The 25,610-nt window shown below is 38.2% G+C and overlaps 1 protein-coding gene and 1 pseudogene across 1 annotated transcript; both read right to left on the bottom strand.

Annotated features, from left to right (window-relative positions):
• Nucleotides 1-186: 186 nt before the first annotated feature.
• Nucleotides 187-14,196, bottom strand: LOC127658792 (phospholipase A1 member A-like; annotated as a pseudogene).
• An 8,400-nt stretch (nucleotides 14,197-22,596) lies between these two features.
• On the bottom strand, nucleotides 22,597-24,879 carry LOC127659169 (3 beta-hydroxysteroid dehydrogenase/Delta 5-->4-isomerase-like). Its single transcript, XM_052148841.1, has 3 exons — nucleotides 24,696-24,879; nucleotides 24,264-24,428; nucleotides 22,597-23,558 (listed from the first exon to the last, which is right to left on the bottom strand). Exons 1-3 carry the CDS (start codon nucleotides 24,844-24,846, stop codon nucleotides 22,750-22,752), a joined length of 1,125 nt encoding a protein of 374 aa, XP_052004801.1. The 5' UTR covers nucleotides 24,847-24,879; the 3' UTR covers nucleotides 22,597-22,749.
• Nucleotides 24,880-25,610: the final 731 nt, after the last annotated feature.

Raw genomic sequence — 25,610 nt, 5'->3', positions numbered from 1 at the left:
ATCCCCTTGTATCTTTTTGTGTCATAAACATTACCATGATGCCTCCAAACCCAATCTTTAGTGTGTTGACCTTTAGTGAGTGTGGTTGATTCTCACTAAACTATTATATAATATAAAGCAATATTCAGCATACAAGCTTTAAAAGCTGGTTACCTGATTAATGCATCAGCTCTCTTAAAGAGATCTTATGTGGTGTATTAGAAATCTAATAATTTAGCACACCTGGACAAAGTCATGTGACCATGGTACTCCCCTTCCAAAATGAATGTTCTTCACACATATTGGATCCATCCCTCTGCACATAAAACACAAATATTGGAACACATAGTGCATGCACCCTCCATTCCATTCTAAATATTGTATAATAGGTCTGAGCATTCAGAAAGATGAAAGGGATTTTCAAGGACAAAAGGTAAAACTACTTTTACCTGTTTTGAGGGAATTCAGAGATGCAGATGTACTCGAAGTGGATGTTGCCTTGTCTGTAGAATCGCGTTCCGGTATTTTTCAGCTGCATCGAGTCAATTTTACACAGCCACTCGGGGTGTCCAGTCACACTTTTGTGCTCAGTTTCATCTGTATTTCTGAAATATAGAAGTAATACAGAAATATTTGACTATATATTACTAATCTAGTAATATATAGTAATCAATATACATTTTCCCAACTAACAAACATGTTCACACACATGAATGAATATAAGGTGTGCAATAAATGAACAGATTATGGCACACAATCATTTCACCAATTAATCCATAATTAATTCCACAGAAAATACGTAATTGAAATGAGTTGCTGGTAAAACTTACAGCTTGAGTTTAAGCTCTGTTTCAGGGTATCCCACAGAGATCAGGATGAGCTGAACTTCAGCAGTCTTATCTAAAGGGAAACCTTCAACTCCACAAGGATGTGATGGGCTGAGGAAGATGATGAGATAGACATGTTCCCTTTTTGTTTAAATAAAAAAAATATACTGTATTTTGTTTTTGCTTACTTGGCTGTAAATCTAATGCTGTATTTCTAATAACACATTTTGATTGACACATTCCATTTAACCATTTAGTATAGTGATCCAAATATTTCCAAGGATTTCACATGGATTATCAACAACCCACAGACAGTCAACCTACATGGAGTGCCACAAACACAGACAAGCAAAGTGATACAAACAGTAAAAGATCCCAGTGCTGTTATACTAAATATCAACACTCTTGGAATGCAACTTGTCCCATTAGATTAGGAACCGGAACTAACTGTTGTATAAATAACAATATACACTACCGGTCAAAAGTTTTGAAACACTTGACTGAAATGTTTCTCATGATCTTAAATATCTTTTGATCTGAAGGCGTAAGCTTAAATGTTTGAAATTAGTTGTATAGACAAAAATATAATTGTGCCACCATATTAATTTATTTCATAATATAACGAAAATTTTATGTAAAAATAAAAGTTTTTGAAATGGATGACTTGGACCAAATAATAAAGAAAAGCGGCCAATAAGTGCCCAACATAGATGGGAACTCCTTCAATACTGTTTAAAAAGCATCCCAGGGTGATACCTCAAGAATATGGTTGAGAAAATCTCAACTAGGCAAAGGGTGACTACTATGAAGATGCTAAAATATAACACCGTTTTTATTTATTTTGGATTTTGATTAGTCACAACATAATTCTCATAGTTCCATTTATGTTATTCCATAGTTTTGATGACTTTACTATTATTCTAAAATGTGAAAAAGAATGAGTAAGTCTTTCAAAACCTTTGACCGGTATTATAAACACTTAAAGAAATACACACCACAATACGGGGGTGCATCAGTGGTCAGGAGGAAGACTTTCTCTTGATTTGGCAGGGGAGACACTGTTATCCCATTGTTCTTTAACAAGCCTAAAATACACACACAAAGACACAGACTTGAAGGACCATACTTGAGCTGTCCCACGATACATCAAAGGGATGTGTCGTATAGAATGTTATCAGTTTGTTACAAATTCAGCTTCAAGTGATAAAATTTGAACAGCTACGGCAAGGTACTCAAGCACACTTTGGAAAAGTCAAGGGTGACTGAACACCTTAACTTAAAGGGATAGTTCACCCAAAAATCTAATTTACTCACCCTAATGCCATCCCAGATGTGTATGACTTTCTTCTGCTGAAAACAAACAAAGATTTTTAGAAAATATTTCAGCTCTGCATGTCTATACAATGCAAGTGACTGGATACCAAACATTTGAAGCTCCCAAAGCACAGAAAGGCAGCATAAAAGTAATCCAAATGACTCCAGTGTATAAATCCATGTCTTCAGAAGCAATATGATAGGTGTGGGGGAGAAACAGATCAATATTAAAGTCCTTTTTTACTATCAATCTCTACTTTCACGTTCTTTTTATTTTGTTTTTGGCGATTCACGTTCTTTGTGCATATCGCCACTTACTGGGCAAGGAGGAGAATTTATAGTCAAAATTTAGTAAAAAGATTTAAATATTTATCTGTTTCTCAACCATACCTATTATATTGCTTCTGAAGATATACAGTGTATATAAAAAGTCTACACGCCCTGTTAAAACAGCAGGTTTTTGTGATGTAAAGAATTAAACAAAAATAAATCGTATCAGAATTTTTGCACCTTTAATGTAAAAATGACCAAAGTGACACATTTCAGATTAAAAAAAAAAAAAACTTAGAACAACCTTTAATTTACATTAAAGGTGCAAAAAGTCTGATATGATTTATTTTTGTTTATTTTGTTACATCACAAAAACCTGCTGTTTTAACAGCAGCGTGTAGACTTTTTATATCCACTGCAGATTTAACCACTGGAGTCTTATGGATTACATTTATGCTGAATTCATATGCATATTGGAGCTTTAATTTTTTTTTTTTTATTCCTATTCACTCATATTGTATGGACCTACAGAGCTGAGATATTCTTCTAAAAAATCTTAATTTGAGTTCTGCAGAAGAAAGTAAGTCATACAAATCTGGGATGGCATGAGAGTTAACATATGAGAGAATTTTCATTTCTGGGTGAACTATCCCTTTAAATGAACTACAACAGCAAAGTCAAACCCATTCAAGATAAGATTAATTCACCTAGTACATGCTCAACTAGCAATGTTTATTTTGATATATTCTTTACAACATGTTATTGGTTATAACTACAGTAATTTGTCCTTATGATTCAATTATGAGTCTTGGACTTAAAGCTTTGTGTTTTAATTAACCATGGCTGATGTCTTCAAAGAAGACAGCAAATATGTACTTTTGAAATGTTGTACTTTATGCTTTCTATATATATATATACATATCTATTGATCATTGTGAACAAGTTTATTTTTTGTGAAGACTAGCATTTCTGAACACCAGCATGTGTTGTGTTTTGGTTGCCAACAGGCAAACCCACCAGGTTTCTTAACTAACTTAACCAATCAGTCCGTGGTCTACCAGCTACACTAGAACAGCAGTGCTGGCTGACCAGCATTTATGCTGACAAAGCGCTTGGCTAAGCTGATCCACCAGCTAGACCAGCACCAAACCAGGATAAAATAGCTGTATATGGTCTTTTCAGCAGGGAGAAGTTTAGTTGTATCACTCAAGTTTGGATACAATTAAAGATCAGTCTAACAACTATACTCAAATTTCAAGCAACTATATAAGCAGCTGCAACAATAATAATTTCAGGTAACTGGTTTTCTGAACATGTGCTCTGTCCTGCACATAGTTATTAACCAGGTTGCAAGTTTGTGCATCAAAAAATAAAATGAAATCTAAAAAGGAAAATCTGAATGAAAATAAAATTAAAATCTTTCAATATCTGTAGTTTTTGTTCATTATTTTAGTGTTTACTAGTCTTTAGCATTTTCAATTACCTATTTCATCAGTCAATTTCAAAACCTTTAAAAGTTTATAACAATAATCATAATAAGAAATTAGCAAGTGCTGCAACTTCTAAATACTTTGGTACAATTAAACATCTTTCCTTTCAATCAAGTGTTTGGCTACATACTTTAACTGAATAGGCGTATCAATAATTTTTTTTAAAGCTCTGCTTATTTGTGTTCACTAACATGCTCAAATATGTAAATAAATAATAAATAAATAAATACAACTTTTAGTTGTTCTTCTTACTCATCATTACCTATTTGTGGGCATGTGCCATTGAAGGGGCCTTTACAGCTGATGCACTTTCCTGCCAGGAATTCCTCATAACTGGAGCAGGGTAAACCAACCAGCAGACAGGAGTTGTTCAGGGCACTCATGTAAACATGCAATGCCCTCATGTGGTCACAAATGACATAGCCATACACTGGAAACTAGGTAGCAAAGTACATTTCGTTGTGGTCTAATGTAAATTGCATAATATGATATATTTTATGTAGTTCTCTGTAGCACAAAATAAAATTGAATTTTTTGACAGTTTTTGGTCAGCACTTTTTACCCACTTACTTGAAGCAAACCTTGAGCGTGCGCACCCAGCTTGGTCCATTCCACCATTTAAAAAAAAGTCCATGTGCCCGACAGGAATGGATGTACCAAAGTCTGCACAATTAAGACAGCTCAGTTATACACGAATAGCTTCCATAATGAAAATAGTAGTGGCATACTAATAAGAACTCTTTTGGTTGAATGATTGATCAAGATGGTCATGGTGTCAAAAAAGCCGTCCATTCACACTGTTCATAAGATAATATTAGACTGTGTTTTTAAATAAATTAGAAGTTCTGATCATGTTCTATATAATTTTCTTTTAGGTGATTCACTCTTACAGTCAGAGTCAGTGTGGATGGCCTCAACAAACAGGGCATCTGATGAATCTAGGCGGTCAAATAGATCAGCACTCTTGAACATTGGGCCTGCTGGGTCCAGACCTAGGGACAAAAAAATTAAAAACTATGATATGCTGTCTACTATAAATTTTTATCGGACCAAAATTTTCTCAATTTAATTTTAGGATTACATGTTAAACAGTAGTCTTAAATGCATTTTAATTGGTCAAATAAGATCTTGCTTTGTTTTCAAGGCTGTGTGACCGAACAAATGTTTATTTGGAGTGCTCTCTCTGCCTCTGCATTAGTCTAAAACCTCATTCAATGGGATGCAGTGATGATATTTGTTCCACTCACAACTTTGTCAAGCATCTTCAAAGGTCTCAGCAGAATAAAATTAACAGCATAGATTGTCATGTAGGCTGTCTTTGTCAAGACTGATGGCATGTTTATCATTACATTCAGTCTTTGTGTAATATCATTACATAAGTTGTATGTGGGTCAATGACGTGGAATTTTTTCTTCTATTAAAATATAAAACAAAAAACAAAAAGCAATTCACACAAACCAATTACTGGAATTCTCCTCTATAATCAATATGCTTATGTTTTCAGTTTAAAGTCATTTTGTTATTTTTTTAAGTAAAAAAAAAATAGCCGTGTTTCTGTTCAAAGACATAAATACATAAAAGTATCATTAAAAGCTAAAATTCTTGAAAATAAAATAATTTTGTTTTAAGGAGTTATTATCTTCATGATCGAGAATGAAATAAAACTTGTGTTTTCAAGGTGCGGAAAGTATGTAATACCTTTTGGTTACAACATTTGTCATTATTAAAGTCATTAAATAATAATAATAATATTTTTTTTTTGGAAAATGCTATACATTTTTGTTTATTTTTTATTTATGAAACAAACAAAGATTCTATTTCTAAAAACTCAACACATGTTTTAAACTACATTTCAAAAATATTTCTAATTTTTGTCATATCGGACAAACTTGTCAATAACCCATGGGTTCAAATGATTGCAAATTAGAATACATGCATGTAGAATTTTAATACATTTTTAGCATTATACAGTATTAATATACTACCTGTAATTCGACCCAGCTTGCCTTCAAACAGGGTCCCCACAAATCCACAAACATGTGCTCCAAGACTCTGTAACGAACCCCGCTCCTTCGGTTCGCCCCGCTCCCTCGAGCTCACATGCTCGTTCTGCTCCCTCGAGCTCACACGCTCGTTCTGCTTCCTCGAGCTCACATGCTCGTTCCCAATCTCCCCCCTCGGGCTCACATGCCCGCTCCCAATCGCCAGAGTATTGAATACACCTGCACTCGTCTCAATCACCCCTTCATTGTATACACCTGCACTCGTCCCATCACCTAGTTATTCGGTTCACCTGCACCGCTCATTTGTTCCCCTATATTTATCACGACCCTTTCGTCTCACTCGGGTTGGTTATTGTTTAGTTACCCCTTCGCTTTGCCAGCTCTAGTGTTCCTCTAGCTCCCCTGTTTATTCTACCTGTTAGTATTACTCGCTATTCTGATTCTGATTACCCGGCTTCGACCTTACGATTTCCTCGACCACTCTATTTGTAGATTTGCCCCTTTGCCTTATCCTGATTCCCCGGATTCGACCTTACGCTCCCCTTGACTACTCTTCTTCTGGATTTTCCCTATTGTACTTTTGCCTGCTCTTAATAAAAGCAGTTTTCATCTACATTGTGACTGTCTCTTCTTGTGCGGGTTACAGACTCACACCAATGAAATGGAAAGACTCCAGAGTGCTTCCATCCTTCTTCAAAGAAGACAGCAAATATGTACTTTTGAAATGTTGTACTTTGTGCTTTCTACAGTGAGGAAAATAAGTATTTGAACACCCTGCTCTTTTGCAAGTTCTCCCACTTGGAAAACATGGAGGGGTCTGAAATTGTCATCGTAGGTGCATGTCCACTGTGAGAGACATAATCTAAAAAAAAAAAATCCAGAAATCACAACGTATGATTTTTTAACTATTTATTTGTATGATACAGCTGCAAATAAGTATTTGAACACCTGAGAAAATCAATGTTAATATTTGGTACAGTAGCCTTTGTTTGCAATTACAGAGGTCAAACATTTGCACACACTGCAGGAGGGATTTTGGCCCACTCCTCCACACAGATCTTCTCTAGATCAGTCAGGTTTCTGGGCTGTCGCTGACAAACACGGAGTTTGAGCTCCCTCCAAAGATTCTCTATTGGGTTTAGGTCTGGAGACTGGCTAGGCCATGCCAGAACCTTGATATGCTTCTTACAGAGCCACTCCTTGGTTATCCTGGCTGTGTGCTTCGGGTCATTGTCATGTTGGAAGACCCAGCCTCGACCCATCTTCAATGCTCTAACTGAGGGAAGGAGGTTGTTCCCCAAAATCTCGCAATACATGGCCCCGGTCATCCTCTCCTTAATACAGTGCAGTCGCCCTGTCCCATGTGCAGAAAAACACCCCCAAAGCATGATGCTACCACCCCCATGCTTCACAGTAGGGATGGTGTTCTTGGGATGGTACTCATCATTCTTCTTCCTTCAAACACGGTTAGTGGAATTATGACCAAAAAGTTATATTTTGGTCTCATCTGACCACATGACTTTCTCCCTTGACTCCTCTGGATCATCCAAATGGTCATTGGCAAACTTAAGACGGGCCTTGACATGTGCTGGTTTAAGCAGGCGAACCTTCCGTGCCATGCATGATTTCAAACCATGACGTCTTAGTGTATTACCAACAGTAACCTTGGAAACGGTGGTCCCAGCTCTTTTCAGGTCATTGACCAGCTCCTCCCGTGTAGTTCTGGGCTGATTTCTCACCTTTCTTAGGATCATTGAGACCCCACGAGGTGAGATCTTGCATGGAGCCCCAGTCCGAGGGAGATTGACAGTCATGTTTAGCTTCTTCCATTTTCTAATGATTGCTCCAACAGTGGACCTTTTTTCACCAAGCTGCTTGGCAATTTCCCCGTAGCCCTTTCCAGCCTTGTGGAGGTGTACAATTTTGTCTCTAGTGTCTTTGGACAGCTCTTTGGTCTTGGCCATGTTAGTAGTTGGATTCGTACTGATTGTATGGGGTGGACAGGTGTCTTTATGCAGCTAACGACCTCAAACAGGTGTATCTAATTTAGGATAATAAATGGCGTGGAGGTGGACATTTTAAAGGCAGACTAACAGGTCTTTGAGGGTCAGAATTCTAGCTGATAGACAGGTGTTCAAATACTTATTTTCCTCACTGTATATATATCCATATCTATTGATCATTGTGAACAAGTTTATTTTTTGTGAAGACTAGCATTTCTGATCACCAGCATGTGTTGTGTTTTGGTTGCCAACAGGCAAACCCACCAGGTTTCTTAACTAACTTAACCAATCAGTCCTGGGTCTACCAGCTACACTAGAACAGCTGTGCTGGCTGACCAGCATTTATGCTGACAAAGATCTTGACTAAGCTGATCCACCAGCTAGACCAGTGTAACCCTGTATAATTTGAAGAATTAATTATAAAAAGGAATTAATTAGTTGTTAAAATAATAACCTATTCAGAAATGGGTGAAAAGTGTAGGAAAAAATATAAAATCAAAAAGAAATGCATGTCAGTGTGATGATTGACATTTTATTGATTTGTCCAATTACATGAGGTTTATGTTGAAGTCCCGCCCCACCACGTTAGTTGCTGTATGGGGGAATCCATTTTCTTTTCTCTGTGTGACTGTGAGACGAGCAGCAGCGTAACTTTGTGTAAAAGTTAAGATCGTCAGAGAGGACTGAATAATAGACATTTATATGATATATTTTCCTTGGATTTGGTCAGGTCTTTATCCTACGCTGAAACGGCGTTCATTTCAGCGTTACGATTTAAGATGGCGAGCCTTCCCAGCGAGATGAACGTTGATTGATGCGAGATTTGAGTTAATCCAACACCTGTGGAATTGGGTAGGAAAGTTCTGATTGCCTGTTAGTTTTTTTTCCTTAACGGGACTGAGCTTTATTTTGGAAAGACTGCTCAGAGTATTTTGTTTCCCTGTGCAAAACGATCTCTGGAACTGTTGAATCACTTTTCCGCGATTCTAAGGAACTGTGGATTTTCTGAACTGAATCAACGAATCGAATCTTTTGAATCAAATTCTTCTAAACGAATTTGAAGTGAACTTTTCCAACTCAGCCTTTTGAACTGAACAGTTCAAACGAGTCCTTTGAACTGATCTATGTGAATTGTTTTCTTCTGAACTGTTGTTTTGCATTTTGTTCATTTTTGTTATGTTTTTGAATGTGATTTAGTGAACTGTCCAATTTTTCAATTGTGAATATTTATCAATGTTAGGGGGTTGTATTTATATTGAAAGTGAAGTGTTCTAGGAATCTTTATAACCTAGAGGGTGCACCCAACTGAGTGAACGAACAAAAGAGTCAAGTGAAAGTGTTCACTTATTGTGAATTGAAGTGAATCCCTATAACTGTGGTTTTACAGTGAACAAAACCAACTGACAATTTGTTTTGTTTTTTCTTTTCTTTTGAATATCAACAATTACTCCAGTCATTTATTTAAATATAAAGATTTACTTTATTATTTAAACAGTGTTGTCTTTATTACACCTCCATAGTCGAACCTACTGGCCTATAGTTAATACTAGTAACAAGTGCAATATTATTTGACACGTGTGCTACACCAGCACCAAACCAGTCTTTTCAGCAGGGAGTTTACTTGTATTTTTAAACACCGTAAACAAACTAGCAGATTAATTCTGCTCATCGAAAACCTCACAGTATTACTTAGTAGTCAACAGAGGTGTATAGTAACGAAGTACAAATACATTTTTAATAAAAATTTTTCAATATTTGTAATTTACTTGATTATACTTATCCTCCAATAAATATCTCCAGACCCTTTCGTTACTTTTGCGACTGAAAACCGCAAACAATAACAAGCTGTACGTGCAAAAATACATGCAGATCGGCGATAGTGATGTCTGATTTGAGAAAGAAGCGTTTGTCAAAATGTTTACATTTGATACCATTGAACCAATGAAAAAGATTCAAAAAGCATTCTGAATGATTAGTTTTGTGAATCACAAATCTGAATCAAAATCACAATTAAAGCACACACTCAATAATGTGTTCTATTGTCTCTTTCCACTGGGGAAGACAAGAAACTGCTCATGTAAGTTTGAATTTGTTTTTTGACATATTTCTTAAAATGACATGCCTCCATCTCCATCAAATTGGCAATCCAAGACAATCTCACTGGATTTACAATTTTGTGGTGGTGTTGATGTACACTAATCTCATAAAAATATGATCATTCTGACATGACTTGAATGCTTTATTAAAGGGATAGTTCACTGAAACATTAAAATAAATAATTTTCTTACCCTCATCCCATCTCAGATATTACTTTTTTGTTCTGCAGAACATGCACACAATGGTTTTTTTAAAAGAATATCTCTGTTCTGTAGGTCCTTTTAATATACTGTAAGTGAATGGTGACCAGACATTTGAAGCTCTGAAAAGCAATTAAAGGGTGCTTAAATGTAATCCATAAGACTCCAGAGGTTTAATCAATGTCTTCTGAAGCAATCTAGTTGGTTTTGGGTGAGAACAGACCAAAATATATAACTCCTTTTTCACTGTACATTTTGACAGCATTCTCCCTGGCGATCATGATTTCAAGTTCAATTACACTTCCTATAGTGCCATTTAGTGCTCAGCACATGCGTGAAGCACTAGGATGTGTAATCGAGCTTGAAATCATGATTGTGCCTTAAGACTGCAATGGCAACATGCATAGTGAAAAATGAGTCATATTTTGGTCTGTTCTCACCCTCAACCAAATGGATCTCTTCAGAAGACATTGATTAAACCACTAGTCATATAGATTAGTTTAATGTTGTCTTTATCTCCTTTTTGGATTTTAAAATTACTGGTCACCATTCACTTGTGTTGTATGGACCTACAGAGCAGAGATATTTTTCTAAAAATCTTTGTGTTCAGCAGAAGAAAAAAAGCATACCATCTATGGCATGAGAGTGAGTAAATGATGCACCACCAATCAAATAACTTGCCATGGGTTTAATTAGTTTTGTAATTTATTTGATTATTGTACATTTGATACAATAATCAAATAAGTAAATTTATTGAAGTAAATTTAAAATCTGTTACTTTAATACTTTTACTTAAGTATTTTTCTTTCAAGCTACTTTAACTTATTTGAGTCAATTTTCATGAATGTATCTTTACTTTTACTTATGTATAACAAATGGATACTTTATTCAACACTGGTGGTCAAGTATTCTAATACCACAATGAAATCAACAGAAAGGTTTGGAAATTAATCAAAGCAATGACTCTAACCATAAGTTGATTAATGAGAACTGAAATCTGCACTGCCACCTCCTTGTAGTTCTCTACTACCCGGTTATAAGCAAAGGATGCTTCATAGACCCAGTCCACCACCAAAACGTTCACATCCTCTTCATGCAGTAGCGCCTGTGCTAAGCCACTCACCCAAGAGGGCTTACTGCCCAGAGCCCTAAAAGAGAGGGCGAGACAGTAGTAAATAATGAGTTCTGTGTAAAGGATTATTCGCAGTGAATGCTTTCCTATTGCCAAAGATGTTTCATCTGTATCCATGAACGATGACTTTAGTGGGGAGTGATGTCTTGAAGTAAGTGGTGTGTTTCTTGTTGTGATTGAGGCACTCTTGTGAAAAGAGGCTTGCACTGTCTGCATTCTTTCGTGTCAGGAGCATGTACTGAACCTGCAGCTTGGAGCGTTGTTTGTATTCCAGCCACATGGTGTTGTTGAAGTCAGCACACTTCATTTGGGATGCGTCCTCATCACCTTTAAAATTGTATGCAAGGAATTCTGTGTGGAAACAGTGCGCATACAGGTGAAACTCGAAAAATAGGAATATCGTGCAAAAGTTCATTAATTTCAGTAATTCAACTTAAAAGGTGAAAATAATATATTATATAGACTCATTACAAGCAAAGTAAGATATTTCAAGCCTTTATTTGATATAATTTTGATGATTATGGCTTACAGCTTATGAAAACCCCAAATTCAGAATCTCAGAAAATTAGAATATTGTGAAAAGGTTCAGCATTGTAGGCTCAAAGTGTCACACTCTAATCAGCTAAACACCTGCAAAGGGTTCCTGAGCCTTTAAATGGTCTCTCAGTCTGGTTCAGTTGAATTCACAATCATGGGGAAGACTGCTGACCTGACAGTTTGCAGAAAACCATCATTGACACCCTCCACAAGGAGGGAAAGCCTCAAAAGGTAATTTTAGGTAATTAAAGGTAAAATAGTGTGTCTAACCTCTGGAATGCACGATTCTAGACTGGGCGGTGCTTCAGAGTGGATGTTCTCCTGCGATTCCAGCAGATCGAGAGCTATATACCAAAAAGATCACTCTGTGACCCCTGTGTATGACATCACAAATGTTATAATGCAGGGCTTCACACAACAGACTTCCTCAGATACTGAGGAATGTGAATTGTGATGCTGACTAAATGCAGCCAAACAGCACTTCAGTCTATTAGAATCAGAATCAGCTTTATTGCCAAGTAAGCTAGCAAATACAAGGAATTTGTCTTGGTGACAGGAGCTTCCAGTGCACAACAATACAAAAAACAATACAAAAACAGCAGCAAAACATAGATGATGGACCTACTCCAACCATAAGACATGGGATACTTCATATGGCATTGTCTGAACCTTGGACTTAAAATGTACTGCACCGAACCTCACCGAAATTAGGGCTGCCAGGTTGAACTGCGATGCACCTCACTGATCTCTGCCTGCATCACCTTGGTCTATTGATGGACTACACTATTTAAATGGAATACATAGATTATCCATTGCCAACAAAAGCCTTCATCAGCCAATTAACATGGACAATTGCATCTATGTGAACTTCTGCAGTTAATACAGGATGAATAGACATTGTAGATATTACAGTTTTATTTTTTGTTAATGCCTGATCTTCTGTAAAGCTGCTTTGAAACGATGTGTGTTGTGAAAGGAGCTATACAAATAAAAATTACTTGGTCTCTTCTCCCTAGTGGTCATCCACTACTCACATAACCTCAATTACACACATAACTAGCATTAATGTATATTTTGTACTTCCTGACCACCAGGGCTGACGTGTACCCAAAATGTCATGAGGAGTGGTTCAAGTACAACCTTTACTCCTGAGACAGAATTGCTGAAGGCTTGGTCAAGGGGCTCAAAGGGGGCCCCACAGAGAAAGTCCAGGGCTAGGGGGAGATCCCATGGTGGTGGTCTTGCCCTCCTTTGAGAAAAGCAGCTACCGGCTGATGTGAGCCTAGTGAGACCCCTCCATGAAGCTTCTGTGACTAGAGAACGCTGCTACGGATACCCTAATAGTGGATGTTGACCTCCCTGATTCAAACAGTGATTGCAAGATTGCAAGCACTGACTCGATTGAGCAGGAAGTTAGGAACTGGTGGTCCTTACACCAATCCTGAAATACCTTCCACCAGTTATCATACATTGCATGGGTGGAAGGGGCCCTTGTGTTCAAAATAGTGTGTCTAACCTCTGGAGTGCACGATTCTAGACTGGCACTGGTCCTAAGGGCTATGCCCACAGCTGGAGAACCTCTGGCCAAGGGTGCCATATCTGCCCTCTCAACTCTGATAGGAGGTGCTTCCACGGAGGGATCTCCAACGGAGTCCCCTGTAGGAATGACAGCAGAAGGGGAAACCATGTCCATGTTGGCTTCCATGGAGCCACCAGGAGAATGTGGTGTCTCTCGCTCTGGACTCTGTCTAGAAGTGCATGGATGAGAGGGATTGGTGGGAAAGCATACTATAGGTCTGGCCAGTTGTGTGGGAATGCATCCTGACCTAGTGGGCTGTCTTGGTCCTGTTCTGAGATCCATAGATGTCAGTGAATTGTATCTGCGGAGGCAAACAGCTCTACCTATGCCTTGCAGAATGTCTACCAAATGCTCTTTACAACATCTGGATGCAGTCTTCAGTGCATTGTGGGATAGGGTGACCGCTGTGCTGTTCCTCACCCTTGCTAGGTGCATTGCACTTAAGGAGTGCAACCTGGGGTAAGCCCATTTCCAGAGCTTCAGTCTGAGAGCAAGCAGAGCTTATGATGTGGAACCCCCTGTAGTGATTTATATGGAAGACGGTACACAGGTTATCTGTGTGCACAAGTACATGATGACCCTGTAGGACAGGGAGGATATTTTTTAGTCCCAGCCAAACTGCCGCCAACACAAGCATATTTATATGCTTCTGTGCAGTATGATCTGACCATTCACCCCAAACACCTCTGTGATGCCACACTGCATCCCAGCCGGATTTGGACATACTGTTGCAATTACATCCCTGCATGATGGGAGTTGTCCCATGGTCACTCCGGATTAAAGGAAGTTTCTCGATTACCATCTTTAAAGAGCAGCCCAGCACTTCTGAGAGATGCACACCAAAGTATGTATGTGACGCACCAGATTTAAAAGCAGAGCTGTCAACCACATCTGCAAGGGTCTCCAGAGGCAGCAGGGTTAAGTAGGGTACTTGTTATCCCAGTCTCAGTCTCCTGATCAGTGTAATAATCATTTGATCATGGTCCAGTGGCAGTGAGGTCATCATTGACTGATAGTCAATTATCATTCCTATGAATTGGCATCATTGCATCATTGAGGGTGTCAGATTGATTTTCTCTCTGTTTACTGTGAGGCACAGTGCTTCCATATATGGCCTGTTCCGCTGAAGGGGCACACACTAGCCAATTATCCAGATATGGCAAAATCCCCACTCCCTAGAGCATTAAGGGGATCAGTACTGCTTGCATACATCTGGTAAATATTCTTGGAGCCAGAGACAGGCCAAATGAAAGAACTCTGGACTGGTATATGTGTCCCCTGAAGGCAAAGCGAAGGAAACTTCTCTGCTCTGGTGCTGTCGGAATGTGAAAGTAGGTATATTTTAGGTAGGAGGCATCTTTTCTCTATTGCTCCCTTTTCCAGGAGGGAACCAATCTCCTGAGAAAGTATAAAGGACCGAGATGGTTCTCAAATCTTAGTAATCTTGGGTTGAAAGCTTAGAGATAACGTAATTGCAGTCTGTAGCCTTCTTTCATTGTGCATATAACCCAGAGGTCCTTGAAACAACTTTGCCAGTAGGCTAGATGTTGAGTTGACAGGAACCCCATCATCGCCCAGGGCGGGTCAAAGTCTGGTTTTCCTCGCCCCAATGTCCAATATAAGTCATTGGGATGGGTGTCGTGTCTCCCGACGCTGAGGTGGTTGTCATGGAGGCTGTGCTCGGCCCTCATGGGAGACAATTGTGTGGCTAGCGTAGCATGGTTTCCTAATTTGTCTAGGGCTGGGAAAGCGAGAGAAGCTTAAATAGCTCCCAGTGGTTACTGGGGGTCTAAATTGAAAGGCTTTTGGTGCACTTTCCTGTTTACGTGTTTCAGCCAGGGAAGTGCAACTGCCCAAGGCGTCCTTCACTGCCGGTCCTGGAATGAGAGGCAAGGTTCTATCATTAATCTACATGTATCAGGCAGAGGCCTACCAGTCTGCCTAGATCTTGGGCTATGTAATCCATCATCTGTAGGATTTTATCTGCTCCATGTCAGATGACAACGACTGCACCTGCTGTGCTAATCCTTGCATCATTCTTTTATTCTTTTGAGGCCTTTCAACCTTATCTGGTGTGTGAAGTTTCAAAGCCTTTTTTACCCCTTGGGTAGGTTTGGTCAAATACTCTTCATTTGCACCATCAAGGCTAGCGAGCCTAGCCTTTCTCTGAGCCACTGACATTATTGAACAATTCATGCAAGGATTGGTGAATGCTTCCCAAAGATGATCCAACCCTAATCACGTGGACAAAGTTGGTGGCCATCAAAAGACTCCAGTGTGCTAGTGTATTGGACACACTGCTCTGGTTTATCCATGGTTGTCCAGTAATCAAAAGTACCAATTTTTTTTTTTAAATATTACGTGTGTGTATATATGTACACATTACCTATATAGAGAGACTGAAAAATAAAGTAACTCAACAGTTTAAGTAAGCTTTCCTGAGCAAGTCTCAAGGGGTAGTTACTCGGCTTGCGCTTCACAAATAACCTGATACCGAGCTGTCTCAAGAGAGGGCTATTACACTGCTTATGCAACACAGTGGCAGCTTCTTGCTAAGCTACACTCAAAGCATGGCTGCCACACATGATTCAGTGACAGCCAGCTCACTACTGATCTGCGCTCAATTTAGGGCTGCTACTTGCTCTTAACGCAAGCTTCGTTGATCTATATCGCCAAAAAACACAGAGAAATGAGGAAGTCTGTGTGACACCCCATATTATAAGATCGGTGACATCACAGACAGAGGTCTAGGAGTGACCTTTTTGGTATACAGCTCTCGACCTGCGGACCCGCAAGAGAACATACACTACGAACCACCGCCCTGGTGGTCAGGAAGTACGAAACATAACAATGGATTTGTATACATTTGAACTAAAATTTGGCATTAATAACTATTGATTAAGTCAAATTAATGTACCACTGCAAACAGATACATTATAACCTTTTTTATGTTTCTTCTAAATAAAACATCTACTTAAGTTTATGATGCGAGGTAAGCTGTGAAAAGTTTACCACAGACATTAGTTGTTCATAATCAGGTATAAGCAAGTCTATTATACAGCACACCGTGAATCATTCATTTTGGAGCATTCAGAAATAACAATTAGAACTGACACAATTTTTTTTTATGAAGATTTAGCTGAACATGGATGTAATACTGAAAGAACTTACCTACAGTAGAGGTGACAGACATTTACATTTATGCATTTGGCAGACACTTTTATCCAAAGCAACTTACAGTGCACTTATTACAGGGACAATCCCCCCGGAGCAACCTGGAGTTAAGTGCCTTGCTCAAAGACACAATGGTGGTGGCCGTGGGGTTCGAACCTGTGACCCTCTGATTAACAGCCCTGTGCTTTAGCCACTACACAACCACCACTCCATTGAGACAAAAGCCAAAACCTTTATCCATTTCCAAACCATTTCTTCATTGGATATAATGATCAAAATGCCAAATCAACTGAGTAAAATATCATTCTTCCTTTTTCTGCATCGTCTTTGTTACTTTTCTTCAACTAATAGCACTAAGAAGCCTGGAATCCACTAAATAGTCAGCCACGATCAGTTACACAATGTCTGGTTCTGAGAAAAATGTTACAATATCCGATTAAATGAGATTAATGGCCTTTTGGAGAGCTTTTCTTTCCACTCCTGGTGCACTCTTACAACCCATGCCAGCATACAGAGAGACACATTAATTTTCAAGCATTTATCTCATGATACTAGTGGGCTTTAGTAAGCTTTCTCTACAACAATTGAAAAACAATTGATCTATGTTGCATTGCCTGCAGTTGAATGTGAACCCGTGATTTCACGTGGATGAAATGCTTGATTATTTGCCTGCAGGCTGGACTCTGGCCTTTGGCACAGTGTAGACCATGTGCTTTCAAAACAGTTTTGGCTGGATTGTTAGAAGAGATGTGAAGTCAAAATGAAATTAATACAATCAAATTACCCCACTTGACAGACATTATTATCAGCTGTTTGCTTCTTCAGGCTCCCCCATAGAGGCATCTTTTGCACTGAAAAGTAAAGTTTTTTTTTTCTTTTTCAATATTTTTGTCTTGTTTCCTTGTAAAAATATAAAAAAAAATCCTTAAAAAGATACATATTCTTTTTTTTGTGATTAACATTTTTATAGATTTTTCAAAGCAAAAAAACAAACAAAACATATATACTGTACAATGAATCAACATTAACGCCAACTACTACCCCTCCCCAATCAAGAACCCAACCCCAAATTAACATCCCAGTGGTCTTACATAAGAACACACATATTGGCTAGTTGATTTTACGAACGTTCCATGATTGTCAGACGTCACTGGTGGGCGATGGTATTTCCGGTCTAACGCTACGTTAGGTTCATCGACGACGCCGGTAACTGTCAGGTAAGACTAGGACCAGATAAACATGGCTTTCTACACCAGATCCCTTCAACATCTGCCAAGGATAACGATAAATGACGTACACCGAATAATTCAAGCGTCATCATCGGCTCCCAAGAGCAAGAGGGAAAAGGGTTTCAAGATATACGTCTCTTCATTCATTGACAATTATGAAGGTAAGTTATGCTATGTCTTTAGCTAGCTGTAGCCCTAACGTTAGCGATGATGCTAGGTGACGTTAGGCTAGAAAGTAACCTTTACAAAATACTTATTAAACGATTAATTTTAGTTGTTGGTCACATGTGGTTTATTATATGTTCATTTTACTATCTGACATTGAATAAATGTATGGGCGTTTCTTCAACAAGGGGCACTTTTAGGCTTGTGAAGTTGAATAAAAAACTTGTTCAAAAGTCACGTAACACCATCTCATAAGTTTAAATTATTTGTCTAGTTTTAAGGTCTGTAAGAGGACAAACTTAGATTACAAGAGAAGTTATGAGACTGTGTTAGTCTCATAACTAAGAAGTTATGAGTTATTCTGTTTTTAGATAACAGCAGTGAAATGTCATTTCCACCACATCTCAATGCTGTTATTTAAAAACAGAATAACTTATGTCAGCCAAGAATTGTCTAGGATCATTTTTGTAACTAGTTTTATCAGTTTTTCCACAATGTACAATAATTATACATTTGTCAATGAGATAAATTAACTGCCCGAAGGACCAAACGGTGAACAGTACACCTGTCACACTCTGAAATGTAATACTGGTTTGGGCAAGTGCTTATTAGAAAATAAATGACTTGCATTTTTATATTAAGTAGAGCATGATCTCGTAAATTGTGGATACATTTTTAATGTGTGATGAGAACTTTTTAAATAGTTTTTAAAAATGTGGGTTGTGATGGAAATTACAATGAATTAACGTGAATGTAGAGAAACAGTGGAGATGTTTATTAGAAAAACAATTAAACTCATCACACTCAGTAAACTCAATTCACAAAGCCATTAAACATAACCACAACTGTTTTTAGTGTAGTGCTGAGTTTGATGTATACAACTGATTTGTCTCACAGATGAACGGTTACAATGCGTGTAAATAACTGACACAACTTATGGCAAGGCAAAAATATAAGCAATAAATGATGCAACAAAATTGAATTTTCATTCATCTAAATGAAATCAATTAATATAAAAGTATAATTTAGAAATAAAAATAATATTATAATCTAAATATAAAAAGTATTGTAATGTATTATAATATAAAAAGTATTACACAAATCTACTCTTGCAATCCATATCAATTGTACTTTGGTCATATTTTTAAAAAAATGACATTTTTGGTTACAAAGTACATAAAAGTGCCCATAGTCTAAGAATCACCCATATACTAATGACTTGTGTTGTTCAGTTACATGTATTGACAGTATTTGGTTATCCCCAGTATCAAGTAAAGACAGACAGGGAGAGTCATCATCCGTGCTACCTGTCATAGATCTTTGAGGAAACATGAGAAACCTCACACCATCAGAGTAGGATGAAAGACAGTTCAGTTGTTTGTCTGATCCAACCAGTTCTGTTCTGGGGCTTCAATTTGGCAATGATGGGTTAAACTGGCAAACAAATGTATAATTACCTAAACAAGTTGAACATCTTAAGACAACTATCTAGCTAGCCAAACGTTTGAAGTAGGTAACACTATGATGACACTTGCCTGCCCTATTAGTGTTCTAGTAGACCCACCATTCCTATATGAAACCCCAGAAGCTGGTTGTTGAGACAGTTGCTTTGCTGTTTATATTGTGTTGTGTTTAACTTACTTACTTTCTTACTAACCCTAAAGTAACCTCATTCTCTAACTCATAGTAGCTAACTTGAAAAATAATGCAAAATGCACTTTTGACTTTGAGATATCTGATCAGTTTGTGATCTCTGCTGATTATAACACACTTTTTTGTTTTTTAAAAGATTGTCCTAGAAGACTCCACTCCTGTTCAGCTCTATGAGGTTGAGTGCTCCTGTGTGGCTGGCAGAGCCTTAATCATAATGTTGCATTACTGTATCAGACTGTACAAAACATGTGTTTGTGTGAAAATCAATGTAAATAGTTCTCTTTAAGAAATGCACATGTATGTACATAAACAACAAACCTATACAAGGTACCTTTTGTTATTATGAATTCAGTGTTATTAGTTATTAGATTACATTAAATTTTAGAGTGTAGTATGACAGCTTGTGTCTTTGTATAATAAATGTCTGAATTAACTCATGTATTTGTGTTCCTCCTGGCAGTGTAAAAGACAATAAATGACATGTAAACATTGTCAATATTTCAGACAATTTTCTGAAAGGTATATCACAAGATACAAAAAAACAAACAGCATAGTAAATTACAAAATATATAAGCAGTATATGGAAGCTCATAGAGAAAAATACAGTCCTTGGCGCTGGTAAACAAAAATTGTTCCACTCAAAAGACATGGCACAGCTCCTTGAACAAGTTTTCGACGTCCTGTGGTTATGATGAAATCTTCTAGCTTAAAATGTCGACTGCATACCCGGGTGTTATCGGTAGGAGTGAAGTTCTCGCGTCTTATCTTGACTAGCCACTGAGCTCGTACCTCAGGCTGATGCGGAAAACGATGAAAACTTCAGAATTATACCTCGATGAAACGGCACATCGAGGAACACTACAATGTAATTTAGAGTTGCCAATTTGATACTGATATGTAAGACGTTTCTTATTTACTGTTAACATTTTACATACGGTACTCACTGATAGCTTGCCACTCACTCTTCCACAACATCTACATCAGAAATACGGGTAGTAACCTAAACCGGAAGTCCCCCCGCCCACCACGCAGATTTCGAACGTTCGTCGCGTCACCTGTGCACATAGCGAATAGGCCTACAGAGAATACAAAATAAATAAATAAATATAAAATTAAACACACACACACACACACATACACATATATACATACACATGGGAGGAAAGAGGACTGAAAAATAATACTCAAGTAAAATACTTTTACATCTTAAAAAATGTAGTATGAGTGAGTAGAGCACCTGTCCTAGAACAGATAAAGAATGAACAGATACATCCACAATTGTCCTGAAGCAGTGTTATTCAACAAAACAAGCTTCAGCCGCAAGGCAAAACCAACACAAAAAGAAACAAAACAGGCGTCCCAGCTCCTCGGAGGCCACATACAAAATTAAATTAAAAAACTACACCATGACTTACTCAGTCCGCCAACTTTATAAAAAAATCCTTTGTGTGGACATGTAGATATTTTGCGGTCATCCTTAATGTACATTCTCAATCTAGCCGGGAACAAAAAAAACTCCAGCTGCTAGGCGGAGCCAACGCAAAAGGAAAGAAAAATGGCGCCTAGCTTCCTCAGACAGTTGAGTTAATGTACAGCAAGTCAATCCACTCACATGAGAAACACCCAATAGTTAGCTCACCCATTGTTTCTCTGAAAGTGCTTGTTTGGGGCATAGAAATACTTTGTGGCCATCCTTGGTGTCTATTCTCAGTTTGTCCGGAAACAACAGTGCAAAAGCGATCTTCCGTTGAGGCAACAGTTTGTTGCATTCCTTGAACCAATCACGTTTCCCTCTTGTCGAATCTGCACAGTCCGGGAACAAGAAAATATTGTGATTCTTCCAAGAAAGCTTTCCTTTGCTCCTCGCCTGGCACAACATGAGATCTTTATCGGATGATCTCAGAAATTTGGCCAGAATTGATTGGGACCTGTCTCCCTCAGCAGATCTGTGAGCCGGGGCTCTGTGAGCTCACTTGATTTCTAGTTTATGGCCCATTATGTTGAGCAGACTCAGGAATTTCACCATATCTCTCCCTTCTTCATGATCAGGAATTCCAAGAATCCGTGCATTGTTCCTTCGGCTCCTATTTTCGAGAACTTCCAGTTTTTCCAAAATGCCTTCCAGGTCTATTTTGGTCATGAGCGGATTAGTGGATAATTCCCTTTCCAATGACTCCAGATAATCGATCAGTTTCTCAACATTTGCCACTCTTGTAAGCAATTCAGAGAATTTTGTTTCCATCGACATAATCGATCGACGTATTATAGCGAGATCCTCCAAGTCACCAACAACCTTCGTCAGCATCACCGACATGTTGGACAGTTGACGCTGAATTTCCCTGGATGCTCCATCCAAATCGAGTCCCGGTCTGCAGGCCCTTCAGAGGTTTCATCTAGAGCACGTAAGTGTCTTTTAATGTCTCCAGAGCCGGAGGAATTTCACTGCATTATAACATGAAAGTAATCCAAAAACGAGCAAAGTGCACAGAGCTCATCACTCACACATCCGCTCCTCGCATGGTGTAACGTAACCTCCAAGATAAATATTCTTAAGAAAATAATAAAGTAAAAAAACATATCTTGAATTAAGATTAATTTTCGTACCCAGTTTAAAAAAAACGTTTTTGTTTAAGTGTAAACTCCACAAAATGTTGTTAAATTATACAAACAAAAACAATATGCTTATGCAGTCAGAAAAATAAACTTATTATTATAAAATTATTATAATAATTATTATTATCATCATCATCATCAATAAATAGAATAATAATAAGAACTATTGCTTGCAGTGTGCTGGAATAAGAAATACAACTTTGTTTTAATATTGATGATATTTATTTATATATTTTTTAATCATACAAGTACAAACATAATATATAGTCATTTGCTAGAAATAATTTTTTAAAAAGGCATGCATTATTCACTGATTATATTTAATGCCAAACTACACAACGAATACATAAATAGAGCTAATTCTATGTTTGTATATCTATTACACTGGATCTCCAGAGAAGGACAGTTTACAGTAAACCAACAACCAGAACATGATGACATATTGAGAAATATGGGAAGCACTGTTTATACACAAGATTTTAATTTATTTCAGGTGAATTTGTTGTGCATCTGTGGATAAAACAGATGCTAGCCAATCAGTGGTGCGTCTACGTGCCTCTTCCCAGTTGTAGCGAGGGGTATATCCGAAATCCCTGTGGGCCTTTTGATATGAGAAACTAAAGGGTGTGTTTAACATGGTCAGTAGCTGCCTATTTAGGGGTGGGGTAAATCTCAAAAAGGGGCGGAGCACAACATGCACTAATTCCATAAGGAATGACAGAAGATAAAGAAGGGGAAAGGGAAGAAAAGGCTTCTCTTGTATCCCGAAGCCAAGTGGTGAAAGAACAGCATAGTTGAAGTCCGAGTAGCTGACAGGTGGGGTGTCGTCTGCAATGTAGTAGAAGTTTCCACCCATTACTTCCCTCTTTTGAGGATCTCTGAGGGCTCGAGCGGCTTGTAGATGTGCGAGGGCTACGTTTCCTACATACACAGGATTCACTTTTGCCTCACGACGCGAGGTTCTCCGCAGCACATTTCCATTGCGGATCCCATCCCTCATGTGGCCTAATGTAAAACGACAGCCCTCTCCATAGATGTACATGGGCCTTAATGCGCAAGTAGCCAGATGACCTCCATTGTGGAGCAGCTCTCCATGGGCCTGAAGGCAAATCCTTTCAGCCTCCTCCTTGGTTTTGCTGTAGTTAAATTTAAGATAGGAGGAGTAAGGGGTTTCCTCGTTGCCGTTGATGATTGGTTCACCTCTGGGATTGGGACCAGCGATCTCAATACTGCTAGTGTAAATAAAGGAAGCCAGATTCTCTTGAATGCATGTCTCGAGGAGCAGTTGTGTTCCTGTCATGGAAAACAGATCAAATTTTCATCAACCCTTTCTGATTTTTAGTGTAATATTGTGCTATGTTTCAATATTTTGGCATTTTAATACATAGAGATTTACAGTTCATTCATGGTTGACCTTGTATCAGTTTGTGGGTTCCCTGGGAATCGAACGCATGACCTTGCCGATGCTAGTGCCATGCTCTATCAGTTGAGCTACTTAAAATACTTTTTTCAAATACCATACCTTTTTCTGTCAAACTAATTTAGAGCTGTTCAAAAGAATTAGCATTTTCGAATCATCTTGGAATTTTGAATGGTTTTACTTTACAAGTAAAATAAAGGGCTGTGGTTAACATTGCTTGAAAATTGTATGTTTTGTGATAAAATATAAATTACACACAGTCATACCTCAAATGTACATTTTTAAGCTCAAGAACCTTTAAAATTGATTAAAGTTATATGGACATGCCATTCATTAAGCACATACACAGTTAGTCTCTTCAAGTAATGTTAACCACAGACCTCATAAAATAAAAATATCGCTAATCTAAAAATTAAATTCCAGAGGAAATAGCGAATTAGACTAGCCTACCAGTTTGGCCACACGGCCACACCCACACCCACACCCACACCCACCCATCCACACCCACACACCCACACACACTTTGCTCAAATGAATTCAGTCTTGTTATTGCTTCCCAAAGACCAGCCATAGATGACCTTTAACATTGACTCCATGCAATTCACTGTATTCAATTGCTCCAAAGACATCAATGAGAGATGCAGTGTGAAAAACAAGTGCTGCTCCCCTGCAGGTTCTTCTCAGCAACTCTCTGTCCCTGATATCCCCCTCAAAAACACTCAGTTTAGTCTCTCCTCTGCAATCTGAAAACCAAAACAGTCATATAACAGATCAAATTGAATTATATATATATATATATATAAAATCTCAGTTTCTAACTAAAAAGTAATGAAGTTGAAAAGTCTGAAATTTGAATGATTTCAAATAAGTGCATTAATGAAAGGAAAAGACAATTGACAAAAGAGGGATTTAAAAAAAAAAACTAACAAACAGACACCACTACAAAAGACAAACACAACAGGGATTTGTTATTTTGGATCAGAAATTCTGTAAGGAGAGTATGTACTAACCATCCAGTGACTGTATAATCTCAGACCGGATGTTTCTGTCCAGCATTCGGATTTCTGCAAGCTTCTCCTCCTCCAGCAAGAGTCTGACCAGCTTTTCCCCCAGAAAGCCACATGCTCCCGTCACCACACAAACTTCTCCTGACAGAGACATTGCAACTACCACTAGCACCAGTAACACTCCACTCCAGGCTGACACTTTTATTGTGCCACTAGGAATGTTCCAGAGAATAGAGTCTGGGAAATCACAGTGATGCGGAACAGGCTGGGAGGGTGGTGCGTTGTAAGCCTTGATATCTGCCAAGGACAACCCCAATGCTGATGGCTGGGGACAGACAATGAGAAATGTGTCAAAGTGCTAGTCAGCAGATGCCTGCTTATTTTTAAGGGGTCCTCTTTTTTCAATGCCAGCCACTGTTGACATGAAATTATTTGAATGGATTTATGTAATGGCTTTTCATGTAATTGGATGGTATTACCATGGATGGGATTTTAGCTTGGTTTTGCATTTAGGCTGTCTACACAGATATTTTCTTTTAGATAAAGACAACATGAAATAGAGAATTAAAAGTTATCTACTTCACTTTTTAATCCTAATGATTCACCGTGACCCAGTTTTGAAGTGTTTTCTGCACTTACTCTTATGTTGATTTCTCTGCTTATCTGTAAAGCAATTTAGACTGTCTGTGTGTGGTTGAGAACTAATCAGTCAATTAGCCTTGTGTGGCAGGGTGGAGGGCGGGTCTTGATTATACACACCAGGTCCCTTATCAGGCTAATCAAGCCTCTGAGAGGGATAAATGCTGACTGCGGAGGATTGTGTGGGAGAGTGACAAACATGTCTTAAACTGTCTGAAAACATTTTCATGAAGAATGAACTAGTCAAGGTTATAGGTTGAACTGTGCCCTGCACACAAC

The sequence above is a fragment of the Xyrauchen texanus genome, chromosome 18 (assembly GCF_025860055.1).
Source record: "Xyrauchen texanus isolate HMW12.3.18 chromosome 18, RBS_HiC_50CHRs, whole genome shotgun sequence".
In the NCBI taxonomy this organism is placed as follows: Eukaryota; Metazoa; Chordata; class Actinopteri; order Cypriniformes; family Catostomidae; genus Xyrauchen; species Xyrauchen texanus.
The sequence above is the reverse complement of the archived record's forward strand: the minus strand, read 5'-3'. Positions and strand labels throughout refer to the sequence as shown.